The sequence below is a fragment of the Antrostomus carolinensis genome, unplaced genomic scaffold (genome assembly GCF_000700745.2).
Source record: "Antrostomus carolinensis isolate BGI_N321 unplaced genomic scaffold, ASM70074v2 scaffold24316, whole genome shotgun sequence".
In the NCBI taxonomy this organism is placed as follows: Eukaryota; Metazoa; Chordata; class Aves; order Caprimulgiformes; family Caprimulgidae; genus Antrostomus; species Antrostomus carolinensis.
Window position 1 is genome coordinate 1 of NW_010322824.1, and position 14,721 is coordinate 14,721.

A 14,721-nucleotide genomic window follows, 5' to 3' on the forward strand; every position below is an offset into this window, starting at 1 on the left:
GGGCTCAGAGGGGGACAGTGGAGGGGGGACACGGTGGGACTGTCTGGCGCTGTGCTGTCAGGAGCTGGGTCCTTTCCTTGTTACCTCGCGGTGCTACCAAATTAAGTGCCATATTTATATATATATATATATTTTTTTTTTTACCCCCTTCCCCTTTATTTTTAATGGTTGTTACTGACGATTCTTACAGGTTTTGTGGTTAACTGTTGAAAGAGACATTGGTAACTGATTAGGTTCCCTGTAGTCATGTCAGGATCAGCCCCAGAGGAGCCTCAGACCTCCATTCCTCAAAGCACAGCTAGTGTTCCTGATCCTGCTCCGGTTGCTGTCGGACCTGGAGGCTCAAGTGACATTTCCTTTGGTGAGCAAAATCTTAGCTTCACCACCACGGACGTCAGCCTGGTGGAGATGATGGAAATTGAATATACCCAGCTCCAGCACATACTTTACTCACATACGGAGCCACGAGCTAGTGAAGGTGAAGTGGAAGCTAGGCTCAATTCTTTCTCCTCGGCTGGTAATTCTGCAGACACCCCTCTGCACCAGACCTCCCTGAACACCACTCAGGTGGGGTGTTCATCAAACAGCTCTGGGAACCAGTCGGTTCACCCAGTTACCTATCAGTCAGGATTACCTTCTGACAGCAATTTGCTAAGTTCAAACTCACGATTGGGCTGTGCTGACTTCCAGGAGCTCAGAATGATGTTACTTAGCGAGTCTAATCTCCCTTTGAACCCAATAGATAACACACCTCACACTAGCTCCGTAGAAGTCCCAGAACACAGTTTAGTGAAAGTTAAACATGGTGAAAATTTTATTGGGGCGAATAAAGGAAACATACTTGTTGAAAATTCGGCACTGGCATCAGATCCTAGATCTAAATCTGCAGTCAGAGTTCGATTGGAAGACAGATTCAACAGCATCCAGACAGAAAACCCCAGATGTCAAGAACCCCAAGAATCTGGAGTAACTATTAACAAGTGTGTTGCAATTAATTTTGCTTTATGTTGTTAAACTATGTAGCAGCATATAGTTCAAAAGTGATTTTTCTACACGAAACCTAAGAACTGCTTTTTTTAATACACAATTCAATGGGTTGTGCTTTTTTAAACTGTGCCAGTCAAATGTAGCTGCAACTCCACTGACCTCAGATTAGTCCCTTCTGTATATTACATATATTACTACAGCATGTAGTTCCCAAATTAACTACTTTACGACTTTATCCTTTATAACAACGTCACGTAAATAAAGATGAGAGGACATTACCTAGTTTTAACATGCAACTTGCTGAAAGCAAAGTAGATTTTTGATCATAATATTAAGAGCAATTGATTAGTGTTATAATGTGGAAGCCTGACTATGGGGAGAACTTTGAGCAAAAATACTGTTTTATAATCTGGCCCTGTAAGTGTATTAGTGTGCTGATAAAACATTTTATTGAGGCGTAAAGCTGAACTGTTACTCCACAGAATATAATACCTTCTCAGCTGATTTATTTTAATTGTTTTTGTCCCTGAAGTAGGCAATATGGCAATAACAATGATTTCTGTTTACAGTAAATGAAAGTGGTTTCTTAGTGATAGTTACTAGAAGTGTGTGTAGCTATAAATTTTTCTGCAGTCAGGTTCAAGTAGTCAGTCTGGTGTGTTTCCTGTGTTGTTTGTTTTTGTTTGTTTGTTTTTTTTAAGTTTAGTAACACTGATTCGACAGCCGTCAGAACTGACAGTTGTCCCTCTTCATCAGCAAGAAAACAAGTGTGCTGCGTTAGAGAAAAATAAGGCTGCACCTGATGCACCTTGTTTACAGTTCACATACCCTTTATTTACTATGAACGCCTGTTCTGCTGCTGGAAGTGCTAGTCCTTCACAAGCACAGGTAGATAATGTATTAATCATCAGTTGTACTCTGCTAATTTCAAATGCTAATAATGTTAACCTCTTAGGTGTAATGTAATTCTAAACATTTGTGTTAAAGTGTGACTTGGTTTGAACAGGGATGATCAGAATGATCTGTGATGCAGTTTATTTATTCTTATGTTAATCTTTAAGATCATCAGATGTAATTTGACACAAATTAACTGTGTGGCAGTTGTGTCACTTGTAATAACATGCATCCAGATAATGATTAATAGGCTGTTGGGCTTCTTACACTGGCAAACTCAAGTCCTTCCTGTATCTGCTTCATCTACACAGGACAAGGAGACACTTAATACCATTTTCTATGGTTCCTTTTTTTTTTTCTAATTAGTTTTGATGAAAAAGATTTTTTTCCCCCAACTAGCAGTAACCTCTGAAGCAAGTGATAGCATGGCACTCAGAAATGTCAGTGGTATCCCCCAAAAATATATCAGTCTCTTAAAATCCCATGGTTGTGGTGTGCAGAAGTAATTTGGATTTATTCTGGTACAACATATTGAATCATGGGGCTAAAACTGCAGAAGTTAACATGAAGATATCAAAATAGTCTGGTTTTAATGTTTGCAGTCCTCTGAATATTTCCTTTTTGGTTTTCACAGACCTCTGGAGCATCTTGCACTATTTTGGAAGCTGCCAAACGTCAAGACCTTGGGATACAGAAGACATTTTCTTTCTGCTATCAGGAAATGGAATCCACAAAACAGACAGTGGGTGCTGTGAATAAAGCTTTGCCTGAGGAAGTTTGGATTAAAGTCGGAGGTAAACCATTTATCTTCTTTTCACTTAGCTTTCTCTTTGCCTTCAAATCTACATTTTTTAACGAATCTGTGTGTTATCTAGTATTAATATGATTTTAGTGAATCATGTGAGGTGTGGTTTTTATGTCTGAGGTGGCCTATAGGCAACACAGGACTAGATTTCTCCACACAAATTCAACACCTGTGATTTTAGCTGTGCCTTCAAAATTTTTTAGCACTTCTGTCTTGAAATGAGAAAACCTGAGTTTGCTAAGTGCCTTTGAAAATCTGAGCTTAGAGTAAGCAACTGGTTTCTTCCTACACTTTTTGACCCCAAAGTTGATATAGCAGATCCAGTCATATCAGCTGCCTCAAATGCTTATCAAAGGCAGGTGTGATCTCAACAGAATAAATATAGAAGCTAGGTGAATTTTGAACCACCAAGTAGTGCCTTTAGGGCTCCTGAAGGACACGTGTTGCTGTAAGAGTCTATCTAGGTTGGCACTAAAGCTTCAAAGATTATTCCACATAAATAAAGCAACAACAAAAAAATTCCATTGTCTTAATTTTCAGTGATTAGTGAGAGGCTTATAAATAACTTCATCTTTTCCTCTTTGTTTTTCCAAGAAGACACCTTATGCAAACAAGCAATAAACAAAAGAAGTTGCAGCCAGCTAAGCCCACCAGATACAAACACAGATCGCAAACCTCTTGGTGAAATTCAGAATATGCATGATGATAGCCAGAGCACTGCATCATCTGCCCAGGGCCCTTGGCAGTCAGCACAGTCCAATTCAAATATGCAGATGCAAAGTGGGAGCCAGGATGGATTCACTCAGCGAAGAGAAAGACATAACCGCATGGAGAGAGACAGGAGGTAATTTCTGTGAGGAGTAGGAAGACCAAAGTTTTTGAAGCCTAAAATACTGATACTGTGATATTCCCATCGTTACACTGAATAAAATGTAAAGTTGATATATTTTAGTTTATGTGCAAGAAGTAGCAATGCAGGTGGTGAGGGTTTGGTGTTTGTTAGAGAAGAAAAAATATGTATGTTTCATTGTGGTTGTCTGTGTTGGTTTTTTTACTCTATAAACAAACAAAAAGAGAGCTTTCAAAACATTTAACCAGTTCTGTAAACATAAAGTAACTTGTGTATAACTAAACACAACTACAAAGCTTTTAGCAAACAAAAAGAAGTCCCCATGATCCATGGCTTGTAGTGCAGGTGAGAAATCTTTGGTTTTTATTTTTTTTTCCTTCTTGCCCATCAGTTGATAACTTTTTGTATTTGCCTGCAGGCGCAGAATCCGGATTTGTTGTGATGAGCTCAATCTTCTGGTTCCATTCTGCACCGTTGATACTGATAAGGCAACAACTTTACAATGGACAACTGCATTTCTGAAATACATTCAGGAAAGGCATGGTGATTCTCTGAAACAGGTTTTTAAATTTAATTTCATTTTCGTTCTTGATAAAAATGTGAAATGTTTTAAAGCTGTCGTAACATAAAGTAAATAGAATGCTTCTGCTTGATGCTGTTTGTGAAGGACCTCTATATCATTGAAACTTCTGTTTAAAAATGATTTTTTTTTAGTAGCTGTTGTCACAACAGTTTGAGTTCAATAGTGTGAAATCATAGGCTGTCCTCAGTCAGGGTGTTTTTAAATTTATTTTTAGTTAGCCCAGTTCCTGAGCATACTACTCTCTGGACAACACTGCAGAACTGAGGTCCTCCTCAATCAGTCCCCCCTCCTTAATTTTCTCTATTTTCTGCTTGTTTCACAGAGTCCTAGCTAGCTTTCATGAACTGGTAGTTCAGTGGTGGCCTTCGCAGCTCCATGGCCACATTTTCTCAAACTGGGTGAGAGTAGTCAAGGCTTATATGTCCTATAAGCAGCTCCCCTGCAACCACACCAGTAGTTGCAGCCCCAGAGGAATTCTGGCTGTGCTGAGTATCTTAAGAGAGTAGATGGAGTGTGTATAGGAAAACCTGCTTGCCTAGATGCTGGTGTGGCTCCTCAGCACTTCCTATTAAAGCTGTATTATTTTTTATCCCAAGATACTAGTCCCAAGACATAACCGCATGGAGAGAGACAGGAGGTAATTTCTGTGAGGAGTAGGAAGACCAAAGTTTTTGAAGCCTCAAATACTGATACTGTGATATTCCCATCGTTACACTGAGTAAAATGTAAAGTTGATATATTTTAGTTTATGTGCAAGAAGTAGCAATGCAGGTGGAGAGGGTTTGGTGTTTGTTAGAGAAGAAAAAATATGTATGTTTCATTGAATACATTTCAAAACATACATCTCAAGTAAATACCTACATTAACCATAATTGTTATTTTTTTTTTGTATATATTTTTTTTTTTTTTTTTTTTTTTTTTAGGAATTTGAGACTGTGTTCTGTGATAAAACAGGCAGGAGATTAAAAATAGCAAGACCAGACTCATTTGTAACGTGTCCAGTGCAGGAAAACACGCACGGCTATGGAGACCAAGTAATCTGAACCGACCACCTTGAACTGTGTGATGTGAACATGGCTAACTAACGATGCCCCAAGCTGTATTTTATTTTCTCCATTTACATGCTGAATATGAATTGCAAACTATAATTTGTAAAAATAGATAAATAGAGCTTTAAAGAAAACATTCTTTATTCCAAATAGAAACGAAAGGTCACTACCAACAATAGCAATCAGTGCTCTGTTAAAGGGGCTACAAGAAAATGTCGTAACAGCTCAGTATTTTTTCCCCTTTAGTTATTAAAAAAATAATGTTCTTTTTCTGTTTGTGGTTCTACTTTGGGTTTGTTTTGTTTTTTAAAGATGATCCAGTACAGTTAGGAATAGTTATAGACCATCAGTCTGTCCTGTTATTTTAATAACTAAATGCAAATATACTCTTTATGTAAAAAGAAATTATAATGCCCATTTTTTTTTCCATTAAAATCTAAAGGCTTATATTGGTTAATTGAATAAGTGCATAGTTTCTAGCTGTGCTGATATTAGAAAGTTCATATTTGCCATATGTATTTTAATGTACTTGGCCCCAAAGAGTAATACAATAGTGTTAGAATTTTTTTTTTTTAAATACAATACTATTTTTAATGTCTATTACACAACTGTCCAACAGGTTCTTGTATTGTTACTTTAATCTGAGTGGCATATTTTAAATAGTAGATTATTTAAATGCAAAAACTATTTTCATATTTAAAGATTAATATGACTCCTTTGTTCATAAGCTTTAGTATATAGGGCAGAAATAGAATAACATGTGAGCTGAAAGTGGTTGTATTAATTTTTTTTAAAATAGATGATACTAGCAGGTTTGAAAGTACAAGAAGGTGTCTCAAAATAAATACTGTTTTAAATCATGGATATTTTTTTGCAGCAATTTATTTCCAAACAATCCTAGGAAAACTGGTGGAGTTTGGCTGAGTTAATTTGATGTGTATAATGACACTTACAACATCACAAAGAAGAGGTTAAAAAAAAAAATCTTTTATTTTTACAACAGTTCATACAGTTTGTTTTTTTTTTAGCTGGACTTTAGAAGAGCATCCTTTCTTACTTGGGGTCTCATTCATAATTACTGTGCAAAATCATTTAAGGAGAGGTCATGAAAATGCTGTTACTTAATTTCCTTTATTATCATATAGAAATTACAAAAATTCTCCCCTGTAAATTAAAATATATACATGACACCCTTTGCAGAACTTGATTGCAAGAGGATTACTATTTACTAGTCTTGGAAAAATATTTGAGGTGCCATCTGAAAATTGATAATTGACAGTATATGCATAAACTATGGTCTTTGCTTTGGCCAGAATCTTAAGATATTAAAATATGGGATATTTAAATGCCTCATTTCCACTGCTGCAGTTAGGTGCCTAAATACCTTAACAACGTGTAGCTTATGCAGGTTTGGGCATTAACTGAAGTCAGTGGGAGCAGCACCAAGAAATTCAACTGACAATTCAATTTATACAGTAAATTCATGATCTTTAGTACAGTTGAGGGGGAGTGGTGGTAAAAATGAAACAATGCTTCCTCTTGAAGAAAGGGAGAAAGGGAAAGTGAGGTTGTTTAGCAGTAAAAATTCTGGAAAATAATTGGGGGGAGAAGAAAATACTCATAAAGCATCTTCTAATTAAAGTTTTCATCTGATGCTTTCTTTTTCATAGAACTGTGTCAAGTCTCCACTTAATACAATAGAAGGAACATCTGTCCATTTATCACTCTTTTCTTACAATGCACCATTTATTTAAATATTCAGTCACTTCTCCACTTCTTGTACTGTGGTTTTATGATTTTTTGGAAGTTGATGCTCCAACAGCTCCCATGCAAGCCGACGTGTCACATATTCCTGGAGTTCCCTGAGCCCCAATAGCACCAGGAGTACCGGGATCCCCGGGGAGACCGGGTTCACCCTGAGCACCATCACGACCATTTTTACTAATTCCAGGTACACCAGGTGGTCCTAAACAAGAAGGGGGAAAAGATTAGATTAATTATTACCTTCCCTTTTTTTAATTTTATATATTTATGTGTTACTTTTAGAGTTCTTAGGTGTAATCATAATTAGAAAAGCTGCTTTAGTAGGTGAGCAAAATAAAGAATATTATTCTGAGTTTCTAACAGATATTCATTAACTCAAAGCTTTGAAATTTTCATAAAGGATTCATGACTTCAGGACCTGGGATTATAACCAGATACAGAGCAGTAACACCACTATGTCTCAAAATCATTACACTGGGAAGTTGTATTTGTTTCTGGTAAAATTAAACATTGTCCCTGATTTCTCATTTGATCCAGAAATTCAGATGAACTGAATTTGGGAGGACTGTAGCTGCCAGTCCAGGCTGTAGCTTTCACTAGAGCATCAAAAAGATGAGTGTCCATCAGGAAATAGGCATGATCCTTTTGCCTTAATCTGGAACCAGATGGGGTTACACACCTTTAAATGAACTGATACTCTACTCGTTAATTAACTAGTTAATTACTGCCTATGAAGTACCACTGAAAATAACCTTCTGACACTGGCAGCCACGTGGGAGTAGTTAAGAAAGGTTCTGACTTCTCGATCTGTAAAAGCTCCTGACCTTTTACAGCCAATAGTGAAAGAAACCAAGAAAGGAAGGGTCTGGCTGTCCCAACAGCCTTTTCTCAAATACATTCTCCAAAACATGCAGGACTGGGCAGGAGTGGAGTGAAGAGGGGATGGGCTAATTAAATTCTGCTGTTCAAATTATCTGCACCTGCTGTACCCACAGGAAAACAACCCTACTGTAACAATTACAGGAACAAAGCGATGATGATACCACCCTGCCAACAATATGCAGAGCTGCCCTCTGAAGCCTTTACTTTAGTCATGGTTTATGAAATCATTTGCACAGCCTTACCTTGAAGTCCTTGATCGCCATCAGGCCCATCAATACCTTGACCAACAGGTCCTTTATCTCCCTTTTCGCCAGTGTCACCTTTAATCATAAACAGATAATATAAACAGTGAGTTGTGTCCTGCAGCTGGATCCAAGGAGAGGAAGGAGAAAGACCAAGAGAAGCTCAAAATCTTGAGGACACTGCTAGGATCTCTGCTTACACTGCATCCCTAAAGATGCAAACTGTCCTCTAGAACTCCATCGTCTGCCCAAGGCTTCATCTTTTATCACAGAATGGTGGAGGTTGGAAGGGAGCTCAGGTGACCATCCAGTCCAACCCCCCTGCCAAAGCAGGGTCACCTCAAGCAGGTCACACAGGGCTGCGTCCAGGTGGGTTTGGAACATCTCCAGAGATGGAGACTCCACACCCTCTCTGGGCAGCCTGTCCCAGTGCTCTGACACCCTCTTGAACTGGGGAGCCCAGAACTGGACACAGTTTATCCCTCACTGCTGAAATTAGTACAAATTTGCAATTTATTTGAGTAAGTGTGAAAGAGGAGCAGGTTGGTTCAGTCTCACTTACCTCTGGGACCAGGATCACCAAGTTCTCCTGTTGGCCCTCTGTATCCAGGGGGACCTCGAGGACCAGGATGCCCAACACTTCCCATCGCTCCAGGAGGACCTGGGGGACCCGCTGGGCCAGGACGACCGGTCATTCCAGGAGACAAGGGCTTTCTCAGATTAGCAGCTAACTGTGCAATTTGTTCTGAAAAGAACAATTAAAAACCTGTATGTCCAACATTTTCACTCTTTGCTTTGTGGTCCACCACCAAGTGCATTTAATTGAGTGAGCGGCTGAAAACCAAGTGTCTGAGGGGAAAGCAGAGCTGCATGCTTGGTCAGATCTTGCTCCCTGACACTTACTGCTTCTGGCAGAACAAAACTAAACACTGAATCCATCCTCTCACCTCATCTGTGGTGCTTTATTTTTTAAAATCTCCACAGAGTCAGATTTTGGTCAGGAATCTGCAAGTTTTTAAGCCATTGATATTTCCTGTTTCCTAAACCACTTTAAAAGATATGAAGTATTTCTAGAAAATAATACTTCAAACAAGTTTTCTGAAACAGTATTTCAGAGTTGAACTTCATCCCAAAGGGTGAACATAACTTTTAAATCTAGACCAGCAACTTCAAAGGAAGAAGAATATCACTCCTTGGGAGGTGGCCCCTGCCTGGAGCCCTGCTCCAGGGAGATGGGGTGTGTGTGGAGGGGAAGAGGTGGGAGCTGAGGTTCAGACTCACACGGCTCAGGGCAGACACGCTTCCCAGCACGTGTGCACGATACTTGTGTCAAAGCTGCTTTCAGCACACTGTGTATGTCACCGTGATGAATCATTTAAAAATACTAAATTTAGAAAAGTGAAAGACATCCCAGACAACAAGGTGACCTGAATAATTTCCTTACATTAGAGGGCAACGTATTTTTTCTTATTAAGACAGAAAAATAACAAATCTCAGGAGCCATCTTATGTTCAGGATCTACTGATCTTCAGCTAAATAGAGTAACTAGAGTCAGTTTTCTCCCAGTAATACTCACCATTTATCATTTCCCCACAAAGTTCTCTTATATGTTGTTCACTGGCCTCTTTGCCCTGCAATTAAAGAGAAGAATCCGGCTTTATACAAACCACATTATCAATAATCATCCCCGACAGAAGCTTCAGGATGTGAAACTCATTTCCAGCAGCTCAGTATGAAGCACAGGATCCCACATGAAGATGAGTGGGGTCTTTCCCTCGCTTCAAAAGATGACGGCTTCAATTCCAAAGCTCTGTCATACTCATGGCAGAGATCAATGTTAGGCCAGATATTTAATCTGGGGTTTATTTGGCCTTTTCCTGAATGATGAAACACAAACTCTGGATTAAGACAGGGGTCTAACATTTGAAGCAGTGAATAGGAATTGTATTTTTAAATGGCCAACTTCTAAGTCACTTTTGTAATGATAACAGTGACTTACAGCCTGTTCCAGTGGACGCAGATAATCTGTCCATGGGTCATTGTGGGAGAAGATTGACTCTCCAAGGCACGCATTCGGGGGGATTTTAATTCTGAAGCTTGCGAGCTGTTAGTCTTTGTGCACTGGTCAACTCTTGATGCAAGACTGTTGGCTCACACATGCATTCACCTACTTGTGCCTGCTCAGAAGCAGGACCTTATTTTTGGAATACACATCCAAAATCCACGATCCATTTATTCACTTCGGTGACTCCTCGACTGCCCCCCAGAAGCTGGTAATACTTACAGGTGGCCCAGGTTTTCCTGTGATGCCAGGAACACCTTGCTCGCCCTGATGACCCATGGGCCCTGGATGTCCTGGGATCCCTGGTACTCCAGCTGTCCCATTAGGTCCTTGGGCACCTTTTGGACCAAGTTCTCCTCTTTTTCCTGGCTGTAATGAAGAAGGAGGGGAAAAGAAACCAAAAATCCACACTTCAAACAGAAGATATAGTCCAGAATTTTCTCACAGGGATTAGCTAAGCCTTTCTTTGGGTTTCCATAACTGATCTGGCTGATCATGTACGTTTCTTACATCATATGGGTGATTTTACATATAGAGCTCATGCCAGTAAGAGTCCACGCTGCAGCAAAATGATCAAACATATTTGAATGCCACAGAAAATTGTCATTGTCACAGATATTATAGCATGGCTGTGATAAAAACACGCTTCTAGGAGTCAACACCAGAACATAGTTTATGGAGTTACATCATCGAAAGATGTGATAAGCATGTTTACTCCCAAACCTTTTGGGGCATGAGCCTGCAATGTCTGACACATACCTCTCCTTTTTGTCCAGGGGGACCAAAGGGACCCTGTTAGAAAGAAAAGGGAAATAAAGAATGATCTATTCAGAAAAAGCACATCTAAAGTCAAATCTCCCAAGCTCTGGGAAGTGGCAATGACATGTGCATGGCATCTAATGGGCTTTTCTAGCAAAGGGCTGAGGAAGGATAACAGGATGCTGGAGACCAGATTCAGCCTTGGAACAACAGGGAGAGTACTCTGACACTGAGACTTGCCCTGGGTGCTGAACTCAGGTCCAAGCAACACAGTTACTTCTTGAGATGGACCAACCTACCCCAGGGACAGAGCAATTTCAACCACTCTGAGGAGCAAAATGACAAAGGAGCGCCGATGCACCACAGTTCTGCAAAGGCCATGCTGGCCATCCAGTGCTTCCTGAAGGCAAGAGGAGAGCTCCTCTTCACCGTGAATACCGTGGCAGAAAGGCTTGGGTTGCCTTCTCCTTTTCACATCCATCACTGTTGGATCTCTCGGACATTTAATTCTTACTGACTATATTAGTTCTCGATAAATGGTTCTCTAGACCCACCTGTTATTTGAGGAGTCAATTCTACTGAATTTAAGGACACCTACCAGTTCTCCTTTGTCACCTGGGAGGCCATCTGCTCCAGCAATGCCCTGAAAGAGAGATACCAGAATTAACACTGCACCTATTAGTACCCAAAGATTATTGACAATAAGGCTCACTTCAAGACTCGGATAACCTCCACTCCTAAGGGAGATGGGGGCACTTGGCAGCTTACACAGCTGCTCCAGCACAAGGAACCTCTCTCTTCCCAAAGCTGAACTCTACAGTAGCTGTTCCCCTGGTGACAAGGCGGCTTGCATGAGGACTAGCTGCCCTTTCCAACAAGCTGGTACTTGGGTGAAAGGCTGAATTCATACAGTTGAGAGCCCTGATGGGGTGGCCATGGAAGACACTCGCAGGCTGGCATTGGAATCTAAATTTTGGGTTCATCATTTGGGGAGGACCATCCCTCTCCACTCTGTCTGGGGACCCTACCATAAGGGTGGCTAAAGCTCTGGTGACATTAATTTTATTAGCTGTGACAAGGAGCATCAATTTTTGATCACCTCCATTAAGCCAACAGCAGCGTGTGCAATTCCAGCCTCGCTGGGGTGACACGAATCGCTGCCATCTGCCGCCACCGGCCGCACGGAACGCCCTGCAGCAGAGCTGGCTTATTACACAGCAATTAGAGCAGATAATTAACATTGTTCTGGTGATTCTATGGCTTTAGAGAGGAAGTTATTTCTAGACAAGTGGAGTTTAGGTTGGTCTTTCCCTCAGCAACAAAACAGACACTGACACTAGTAAACAAAACAAGGGGACACTTGCTGGAAAAGCACTTGTTTGCTGCAAAAAGAGAGTCAGGCGTTAATAATAAGTCAGATATTTGATGAAAACTGGCTCAAAAGCTCATCACCAAGATGAATCCAACTAGAGAAGTTAAGCAGCAAAAAGGAAAAGATTAAATTAGTCTTAGTGTGCCAAGCTTTGAGGTTAGGATGAATCCTCTTCATCAGGCACACGAAGTTCAGTGAAAAGCTGCGCTTCTAAACTTAACTCGGGAGGAACGTGATGTCAGGAGCTCATATATGGATGTGAGGAGCTCATATATGGCTCATATATGGTGTTTTGTGGTTACAAAATAACACAGCAAGAGTCTAGCATTTTTATCACAGCATTTGAACGTGTCTCCATTAGAACAGGCTACATCTCTCTCACCAACAGAGGAAAAATGGGACCAAAGAGGGTTTTGTTGGTGCCTGCTGTAGAATATTTTCATTTGAGGAAGTAAAAGCCATCTGTGCTGTCAAAGGCTGTGCCCAAGGTACGGTTTAAATGCCTCTGCTGACTACAGCATGAAAGTCATCACTTACCTGGTTACCTTTGGGACCAGGAACACCAGCAGGACCCTGAGAATAAGTAAAAGAAAGAAGGCAAATGAGCTCAAACTGTCAATTTCCTGTGAATTCCTGGTGCAGTTGGATATTCTCTCACTCAGCAAGGGGTTGGGAATTAATCTCCCAACTGCCAAGTAGGAGGGTCCAAATCTCATTCACACTTAGAAATAAGAAGAGATTTTAAGCATCCTTGCTAGCTTTGTAGCAGTCTCTGCAGTCACCTGCTTGTGTAGTAGGACAGTTTCTCAAACCTCTTGCCAGTGCAGAGCAGCTGCCAGACCAGCCAGGACCTTCCAACTCAGGCCTGGTGGTCTTCTGCCCACCAAGTCCTCATCTAACCAAACCAGAGAGACTTTCTTGTCATGGCTCAGCAATGCACTGCTCCCCACCTGCCTGGCACAGGTTATCTACGCTGGCTTTTTCATACCATCCTCCTTAATTTCCTAAATCAAACTAAAATTCATTTTTTTAATCCTAGTCTTTAAAACCTGTTTCACAAAAGGCATCTGAACTTTGTTTTGCTTCTGCTCTCCTGCTTTTCATTGTTGTCATCTCACTATCATGACTGAAACAGCAGTTTTACAAATTCAGAAATTAAAGGACAAGGTCCAGGATGAGACTGGTGGGCAATTGATCTCTACCTTTCACACCTGAAGATGTGGAAGGAGATTGAATTTGCTCATGGTATAAAATGGACAAGGACATTTTTGTACCGCAAAGGCATAAATTCAGGATGGTTTTTCCAGGCTTTATTAGACCATCAGTTTTCCTTGGGTGTTTAGAGTTGGGTGCTCCTGACTTTGAGATTCACAGAACAACACAGCGACAGGAATAAAACACATTTAGATGATGAACTGGTTATCACCCTAGGAATAATTTGGGCAACTTGAAAAATCCTTCCAACTTTACCTACCTGGCTTTCCCAGAGAGGACATGAGATATTTTCAGCCCTATCTATGGCTTTGAGTCCATACAGCAGAGCCAAAAAGGAGTTCAGGAGAACCCCAGATCTTTTTTTTTTCTCTACTGCAAAATCTATATGGGAAATTCTACTATTTTACCCTCCAAACAGAATTTCTACATCACGTTCATCAATGTGGCATCTGCAAACTGATCTTTTTTTAATAACTAGAACTGGAGATAGCTCAGCAGAATAGAATCTTTGAGGAAGACAAACACATATAACAAGGGCACATCATTTTACTCAAGTCAAATGACTTGAATAAGTTAAAAAATGGGGGGTGGATTTCTGTTAAAGACAAAAATATTCTCGGCAAAACAGACAATGGAATGTGGAAATGCAAGAATGGCTGCAGCTGTTCATAACTCCTGTTTTATATTTGCCGATGGCAAAGGCAATACATTATTTTCTGAACATTATTATCTAGATTTATACCTCCAACTTAAGAGTCCTAAGGCTCCATGAAAGTTTATGGCAATAAAACACAGCTTAGTCACCAAAGATTGTGTCCTGGGAGGAAAACTCCCTTAAAGAAAAACTTAGCCAAAAAGATTTTGATTCAAAACTGGGTAATTCCCAGCAGCAGGAACAAGAGCCAGGACTTTAGGACCACCAGCTCCACATCCACCAGCCATCCTCACATTTGTGCCACTCGGTTAAACACAACCAACCTTTTTTTGTCAAGCATTTAGTGATGCCAGTGTAGAGTTGAGAGAGATATTGCCCCAGATGGCTGCTGGCATTCAGAATCCCCAGGAATTTGAGCTTAATAAAAATCCTTTGGAAAAATATTTGCCTGTTACTACCACATTCAGTAATAACAGTCAAATCTTTCCTCTCCCCAATATCCCACTCCAACAAAATGGCTTAATGCATTGTCTCAGTGCTACATATATATATAGCATTGAGACAATGGTATATATTATTTATATATAATATATAAATATCTT

At 40.2% G+C, this 14,721-nt stretch overlaps 2 protein-coding genes across 2 annotated transcripts; one reads left to right on the forward strand and one right to left on the reverse strand.

Annotated features, from left to right (window-relative positions):
• The first annotated feature begins 246 nt into the window (after positions 1 to 246).
• On the forward strand, positions 247 to 5,157 carry TCFL5 (transcription factor like 5). Its single transcript, XM_010170403.1, is given in 7 exon segments — positions 247 to 980; positions 1,689 to 1,875; positions 2,516 to 2,675; positions 3,284 to 3,530; positions 3,955 to 4,096; positions 5,043 to 5,132; positions 5,134 to 5,157. Coding segments are annotated over 7 exon segments (1,584 nt in total).
• A 1,459-nt stretch (positions 5,158 to 6,616) lies between these two features.
• Positions 6,617 to 12,822, reverse strand: COL9A3 (collagen type IX alpha 3 chain; the record flags this gene model as incomplete). Its single annotated transcript, XM_010170404.1, has 8 exons — positions 6,617 to 7,134; positions 8,057 to 8,134; positions 8,619 to 8,801; positions 9,633 to 9,687; positions 10,341 to 10,487; positions 10,878 to 10,910; positions 11,476 to 11,520; positions 12,787 to 12,822. Coding segments are annotated over 8 exons (753 nt in total), but the record flags the coding sequence as incomplete, so codon positions are not given.
• Positions 12,823 to 14,721: the final 1,899 nt, after the last annotated feature.